This window comes from Saccharomyces eubayanus, chromosome XV (assembly GCF_001298625.1).
Source record: "Saccharomyces eubayanus strain FM1318 chromosome XV, whole genome shotgun sequence".
Taxonomy (NCBI): Eukaryota; Fungi; Ascomycota; class Saccharomycetes; order Saccharomycetales; family Saccharomycetaceae; genus Saccharomyces; species Saccharomyces eubayanus.
In genome coordinates, this window is record NC_030974.1 from 195,245 (window position 1) to 202,744 (window position 7,500).

Genomic DNA, 7,500 nt, shown 5'->3' on the forward strand with positions numbered 1-7,500 from the left:
TGAGGAGAATCTCTAGTATAATCTATATACGTAATATTATAACATTAAGAAATAATGGAATCCCAAAGATCATCATACAATTTAAATGGTTATTATAATCTATATACAAAATATTATAACATTAAGAAACAATGGAATCCCAAGGATCATCGTACAACTTAAATGGTTATTAATTACTACTATTCTGATTTCAGATTTTATCCCATATTAATGAATGAGTGTCTGAATACAACTATTCCAACAAGTTGTTTTTAAGTTTACTTACTCCGATTGTTGATAATTAGTTAGTTTAGTAAGTTGTAATAATTAAGAATAAGCAGTTCTTTCTTATTATTATATAAGAGAGGTATATAAAACACACGCTGATTATTTACATGAACCCCAATGGTCCAAGTATAATTCAGAACATTGATAATAAGTTCTCAAGAATAACTTATCTTCTTATGTACTAATTTTTTTATCAATTAATAGGTCTTTATACTCGTCTTCATTAAGTGTGTTTGTTTCAGATTAACATAATTAATATCATGTTAAAGAATGTTCGAGATCGCCTATTTGGACATAAGGACTGTTATGTCCAAGATCACTTTATTCCAACACCAATTTATACGAATAAGTGTACATCCATAGTCACCTATTTTAACAAGGAGGAATTCCTTATCTATTAACTACTACTACCCGCTAAGCTACTAGTTATCAACATCTTTCCCTTGGGACCAGCATAGCTATAATGATAATTTATTAAGTACTGATTAATTTTCCAAGGATCGCAACTAATAACAGACTCCATGGCCAAGTTGGTTAAGGCGTGCGACTGTTAATCGCAAGATCGTGAGTTCAACCCTCACTGGGGTCGTGTATTTTTTCTTACCGAGTTTTCTTTTCGGCCTTTTCACGATATGGCGTTTTATTTTTAAGCTCACTAAAAATTTAGATGAGCTCTCTTCCGACCATTATGACAATAATAAAATAATTCTTATTTTTTCTTCCTAATTGTCCAGAAAGCCTGCACCCTGTTCATTTCCAATACACAAAATCACACAGTATTCTACCAGTGAAAATGGGTGACGAATTACACAACCGTTTACTTCATCAAAGTAATAGTACGAAAGATGAAATCCTTTACAAGGTAATAGAATCCCTAATTTGCTCTATCTGCCATGATTATATGTTTATACCGATGATGACACCCTGCGGTCACAATTATTGTTATGGATGTTTGAACACCTGGTTTTCTAGCAACACTCAGAAAGAATTAGCCTGTCCACAGTGTAGATCGGATGTTACGACTATTCCTGCTTTGAATACTACACTACAACAATATTTATCATTTATTCTGGATAGGTTGAGCAGCGAAGAAGATGATTCCTTCAAGAGACTGTTAGAAACTAAAATTAAGGAGGAAAATGATTACAAGCTTGATAAGGAAAAGGATACATTATTCGAAGGAGTATTTAAGAATAGTGCGTTAGCGGTGGCTGACGATTCTGATGACGGTATCACACGTTGTAGTAACTGTCATTGGGAATTAGATCCAGATGAAGTAGAAGACGGGAATGTCTGCCCTCATTGTAATGCCAGAATAAGGAATTATGCGGGCGGCAATGACGAATTCGATGAAGAAGAATATAGTGAAGGAGAATTGAATGAGATCAGAGAGAGCATGCGTAGGCGTAGAGAGGAGCGGCCCGCATCTACAGATCCCTTTGCCAATGGAGATGATGTGAGTTCAGAAGAAGATAGCAGCAGTGGCGATGAGCCTATGCGGGAACACATCCCACAAGGCCGCTGGGCTAGGTCACACAATCGTAGCATCGCGGTGGATGCAGTGGACGATGATGAGKATGAAGAAGAACGGGAAGAAGAAGAAGAGGAAGAGATGGATTCCGATATGAAAGATTTCATAGAGGATGATGAGGATGAAGATGAAGATGGCAGTAGGAGAGAACTGGTATTGTCCGCGCTCAATAACAGGCAAGTGATTATTACTGATGATGAGGAAGAAGATGCCCAAGAGCAAGCTCCTGCGGAAGAGGAGGATCATGACAGCGATTTTTATGAGCACAATGATGAAGGATTTGTAAGCGGCGACAGTCTTGATGAAGGCCAGAAAAAAGCCGCAGACATGGATTCGAATTCAGACTCTGAAGATCGTTCCATTTCTTACCCTAGTTCTAATGAAGTTGATGAACAAGATGATCAAGATGAACGCGACACCGAAGAACTGGACGACCCACAACCGAAAAGACAAAAGCGATTCCGTGTTGTTCTAGGAGACAGCGACGATGAGTGATCAGAAGGTCTGATCTCTCGGGACAATATATGTATGTATTCGTATAGACTTTTTGAAGAATCACCTCCCTGTACTTTTAGTTGGTAGCTTCTAATGAATATTGGGGTGGGCGTACTTACTGTCCATTTATGACAGTATCTTAGGGCTAATGTAAAATAATCTAAATATATAGGACCACCCTTTTTCCTCTTCTGGTCGTTTCGGTTTTTTTTTGGGCATTACGCTACTCAATCCAATATTGTGGGGGTGATGCTAGATCCATTTTCGGAGCAGTAAAATACAATTCCAAGAAAGAAACAAAGTGCAGAACAACAAAACAAAAGTAAGGGACAGCGTATACGGCACAAGGCGAATAGTTCCTGAATCCAATTGCGAGGGAAAAGGAAAAAGGTGATGATTCGGTTTACGATTCCACGTAACATTACGATATCTTTACGTTGTACGAGGAGTATATGGTCATTCACTCAGGCGCCCACCCGTAGCCATATTTGGTCTACTACTTTGAAGGGTGCCACCGCAAGTAGAGGAAAAGCTTCGACAGTGACAAGTAGACAAGTCCATGATGGGAAGCATTTTTTCACCACACCACAGCAGCAACAAACGAAATCAGAGGGAGCTGAAGAGAAAGAGCACCACAGCGTGAAAGAGGAGGATCTGAAAAGTATTGGTCAAGCCATAGCACAACAACGACATAAACGCCGAAAACAAATATGGTCGGCTATGTTCGGAGGGATATTTGGTGTGATAATAGGATATTCGGTAATTTATAAAGTGATATACTTGAAAGATCAGAGTTTCATACCATTGTTCCCTTCGTCCAAGATACGCAAACTGAGTGCAAGAGATTTGAAGAAAATCGACGCAAATCAAGTGCAAAGCCTCTCCAAATTGAGAGTGCTGGAAAAATTGTCCGGCCACGACATGATCAAAGAACAGTACGGGGTGCCGTTATTGGACAAAGACGGCAACTCGCCAAGACTGAACGAATTCAGCATGTGGTGCGAAGACCAAGACCCATGCGTGACCGGCATTGTAATGGAGCCGGACGACAAAAGAGCAAGTTCACACACCTGGTACAGAATTCCCTTTGTTTGCAAATGGAGAATAACGCACCGGCCGATAAGCATACGCGGCACCATCGACGATTTGCTGAACCGTATTGGACTAGAGACCACGGACTTATTCGAGATAATATCGCCTGAAAGAGTGTACGGGTCGTTCAAGTACGAGTACCCACTGCAGGGGGACTCACACGCATTGCACGTTTGGTTCCATGGCGAGCTCGAATTAGACGACGATTCGCTGATTGTATATAACGGGAAGTACCACGTGGACGTCAAACTCCAGGAGATAGACCTGTTCAGACGAGAGAAGAACGGGCAGCTGGTGCAGTACGTTTTGTTCAAAAACGACACCAGCGATAGGTAAAGTAATGTAAATACTAAACTGTTAAAAAAATTATGATTATTATCGTTATTGAACTACTTATTTTCGGTTGCGTAAGTAAAACAGTGTTATATAAGAATATTTGAAGGTAGAAACATAGTAAGAAAAAGGAAAAAAATGGGGGAAAAATGAGTAACGAACTGGAAAAAAGAATATAAAAGACCACCCAGATGTATACCACCCCGGGAGGACTGTAGAAGGAAATGTCAAAACGAGAAAGAAAAGGAAAGAAAATAATACATTTCGGGAAAGTCAATCGATATTATTATCAGCATAGCGACGAGCCGCGCCTTCTTTAAATCAAGAAGGCCAAAGCACCGCCTACGACGGCACCAACGACACCGGCGTTCAGCAGCTGGCCGTTTTGCGCATGCAAGGCAGGAGCAGCATTACTGGAGGAGTTGGACGAATTGGCGGCGTTAGCGATGCCGAAAACAGATATGGCGGAAATCAAAACTTGCGATACTTTCATTGTGAGTGTGTTGGATTAAGCGTGAATAACTGAGTTTCTAGCACAAAAAAAAGAAGACAAGATATAACAAGAAGCGATGACCAGAGACAACGCACGAACACGTTCAAACACACACATCCATATACACATATATATATATATATATAAATAATCATATATATTCTTATATACATGTATACAAATATCTTTATGCATGCAATATACCATAAGGGGGGGAAGAGGAGGAGGCAGAAAGGGAAAAACAAGGGAAGAGAAACCAACTGAAAAAAATAAAAATAGAAATAAAAATAAAAGGACCCGGGACCATTCCAGGAATAAGGGGAACAGAACCGAAATCGGGCTTAAACATCGCGCCTTTTCCTTTCCTCCAAAGACATTTGACAGGTTGATAATTACATTACAGATTGAATAATGAATATTATCACTAGCGATTTTTGCTTGCTGGGCGCGGGCGCGGGCGTCCCTTAAACGGGGTTTTCTCCTGTCCTCCCGGGGCCTTGGCAACCGTGTCTGGGTGTGTTATATATTACATCAAGAAAGGGTGGGCGGCTAAATTTCCGGCCGAGAGGGGCTTGGGGCCTGGCCAAGGGGCGAGTTGGCCAGGCCGCGGCCTTTATATATCACGAGTCGAGAACGTAATGATGATGATGATGATGATGATGTTGTTGAATATAAGCAGGGAAGAGTAGAATGATAAGGTGGTGTTATGTAGATATGTAGGGGATGGGCGGCTTTCATATTTTCTTTTGAAGTTTCATGTAGAAGAGATGATAGTCGTCCAGATCGTAAACGATCTTGTCCAGCTTGGTGTATTCGGGCAGCGATTCGTTGATGCGTAGTATCTTTTGGAAAGACGGGCTCGAGGCGTTCTTGGTGAAGAAAGTCATCGAGAATTCTCTTGGCTGGAAAACGGACAGAATGTGCAAGAGGACGTTCAGGTTGTCTTGCTTCCCTTGGGAGATGTCGAAGACCGGGATGTTACTCTCGAAGGAGGCGTAGGACCAGCCCTTCTCCGGGGTCACATGCAAGGTGTAGTAGTATTTTTCTGCAAGGACCATGTTGGACGAGTACCCGCATGGCGTGAATGCAAACGCGTCATGGTGGAACGATGCGTCTGAATCCTGGKAGGAGTTCAGGTAGATGTCGTCGAGCTTGGTCTTCTTGGTCATCTGGTAGCCCAAGTTGTGGCCCTTGTCCTCGTTCGCTTCTGTGGGGGCAGGCGTGGATGTGTCCGGGCCGCACACAAACATGTTGGCACAGTGCGGGTCTAGCTCGGTCATGAGCACTTCGAAGGTCTCGTCGTCGTCTTCCGTGTACTCCCTGCCCTGGGGCATGCTGGGGTCCGTCTCGGTGACGTACAGGTTCCAGTGGTTGCTCTTGTCGTTTCTGCCCACGGAATAGCTCTTTCCATGGTCGAAGAACTGGTTGAGATAATCCACCTCGTCCGCCCAGTTTTGGTGGATGGCAGCTTGTTTGCAGGGGAAAAGGAAACATCGTCTTGAGTAGAACACTTTGAATGGCGCGTACTTGCCGTCCGGGGTGGTTTGAAATTTCCACGACAACTCCTGCTCAATGGTGTCGAAAAGCTTGGCGAGACAGAACAGTGTGGTGGTGGTGCCGCACGTCTTCAGTGTCAACTTGTGGTCGAAGACGAACAGCGAGGACTCGCTCAGCAGGAACGCGTCTAGCTCCTGTGTCTTCTTCATGGACAGAACCTCGCACTTGACCAGCTTCAGGATCTCGATCCATTTGTCCATGGCAACATCTCTCAGCGTCTTGGCGGTGGTGATGGCGTTCTTGTGCGGGTAGAACCAGATTTCCAGCAGCTTCTCAGGCCCTTCGAACGCGTCCGTCGAGTCCAGCGTGGCCGATAATTCGTGGTCGATGTAGTTGTGGTTAGTCAGTTCTTTGATGGTAACAGTCATTATACGGTGGGCTGGATTGCGTAAGATACTATAAATGATGACGTACAAAAAAAGAAGCTACAGTCCAATAGTCACACAATCGAGAAAAAAAAAAGAACCTGAAAACTCCACGCAAGCAACTAGCCGTACCGTACCGTATGGAATATATACACGTACAGATATACAGAGATAATCCTGTCAATTGGCAAAGTTTATTCGATGCCTGCTTGAACATCGAAGAAGCGTATTTGGGTTTTTTTTCTTCGAGTAAAAGCCGGAAGAAAAAAAAAAACTGAAACTTTCCGCGATTTTATCATTCCGCACGTCACGACGCATTCGCACTGGGGAGAAGGGGGGAAGGAAGCATATACAAACCGGATCAACAGATCATACCCTTGTGACGACAGTTTACCGCATCGCTGGGGTTCTGTAATCCGTTGTCGAAAGAGGTGTGCATAGCCCTAACAATGCCAAGTGTTGCTCGGCCGGGTATCCCAACGCAGGTTTCGGTTTTTTTTTTTTTTTTTTTTTTTAATTTTTCATTTCATTTTGAGATTTTTCACTGGCCCGATGGCTATAAAAGAGAAAGAGTAAAAAAATTCGAGTATTCTATCCATTGGGTTTGACAAGAAACTAACAGTAAAACTAAGCGTGCCGTGCAACGGGCATGGAGGAGTGCCTCCATGCTGTGGCACACGCGCATCTACGTAACATCAGGGACTGCAAAAGAAGCGGCGAGGCGGCCCACGCCTAGTGGAACTACACAGACTTCCTCGCTGCGATACTACGGTCCCTAGAGCAATCCCAACAAGCAATTACATATTCCCCCGCTGAACCTGTGCCGTCCACGGACGGCGCCGACGCTATATGATTCGGGGGAAGACGCTTAGTTCACATCTCTTTTCAACGCAGCAGTAGTAGTATAGTATAGCACAAATAGTTCTTGTCGGATATTCTGGCGCATTACCCTGCGATGTGGCAGGCTCAGTTTTTTTTTTTTTGAATTGGCTCTTTCACCCCGGTCCCCGGTTGCGTCGATCAGAAAATTATTATGATGAGGATGGTGAAGGTGTTTGGCCTTAACAGTCGAGTTCTAACCACCCTTTTCCTCCCTGACAAGAACTAGGAATTTGCTATCGGTCAGTTGCGTTTGCTTAAAAACACGTCTGCGACATTGCTACACGCTTGTGCTGCTACATCTTTGTCTATTTTCTGCTATTTTCTCATCGTATCGTTTCGTATAGTGCCGTACTCAAGGATTGAGAATTAGAACGCTAATTTCTTTAAGTCTGCTATGTCTTCTGCTCCCATCCACGACAAGGACACCTTGTCCAATACCGAGCGTGCAAAGAATGTCAATGGTCTGCTCCAAGTGCTCATGGACA

General features: G+C 43.2%; 5 protein-coding genes and 1 non-coding gene across 6 annotated transcripts in view; 4 read left to right on the plus strand and 2 right to left on the minus strand.

The window, feature by feature from the left end:
• The first annotated feature begins 782 nt into the window (after positions 1 to 782).
• Positions 783 to 856, plus strand: DI49_2350. Its single transcript has one exon. It is a non-coding gene; the product is annotated as a tRNA-Asn (tRNA).
• A 204-nt stretch (positions 857 to 1,060) lies between these two features.
• On the plus strand, positions 1,061 to 2,293 carry PSH1 (ubiquitin-protein ligase PSH1; the record flags this gene model as incomplete). The annotated part of the gene is made up of 1 exon (XM_018365482.1): positions 1,061 to 2,293. One exon carries the CDS (start codon positions 1,061 to 1,063, stop codon positions 2,291 to 2,293), a length of 1,233 nt encoding a protein of 410 aa, XP_018221737.1.
• A 393-nt stretch (positions 2,294 to 2,686) lies between these two features.
• AIM39 (Aim39p) lies at positions 2,687 to 3,721 on the plus strand (the record flags this gene model as incomplete). Its single annotated transcript, XM_018365483.1, has 1 exon — positions 2,687 to 3,721. The coding sequence occupies one exon, from the start codon at positions 2,687 to 2,689 to the stop codon at positions 3,719 to 3,721; it is 1,035 nt and encodes a 344-aa protein (XP_018221738.1).
• Positions 3,722 to 4,034: 313 nt separating this feature from the next.
• DDR2 (Ddr2p) lies at positions 4,035 to 4,211 on the minus strand (the record flags this gene model as incomplete). Its single annotated transcript, XM_018365484.1, has 1 exon — positions 4,035 to 4,211. One exon carries the CDS (start codon positions 4,209 to 4,211, stop codon positions 4,035 to 4,037), a length of 177 nt encoding a protein of 58 aa, XP_018221739.1.
• A 734-nt stretch (positions 4,212 to 4,945) lies between these two features.
• On the minus strand, positions 4,946 to 6,136 carry SPE2 (adenosylmethionine decarboxylase SPE2; the record flags this gene model as incomplete). Its single annotated transcript, XM_018365485.1, has 1 exon — positions 4,946 to 6,136. The coding sequence occupies one exon, from the start codon at positions 6,134 to 6,136 to the stop codon at positions 4,946 to 4,948; it is 1,191 nt and encodes a 396-aa protein (XP_018221740.1).
• A 1,273-nt stretch (positions 6,137 to 7,409) lies between these two features.
• The window catches only part of GAL11 (Gal11p), a gene marked incomplete at both ends in the record, with an annotated part of 3,399 nt that continues 3,308 nt past the window's right edge, over positions 7,410 to 7,500 (plus strand). Inside the window, one exon of the mRNA XM_018365486.1 lies at positions 7,410 to 7,500. This exon is cut by the window's right edge and continues 3,308 nt beyond it. Within this exon, the coding sequence (XP_018221741.1) occupies positions 7,410 to 7,500 (91 nt within the window).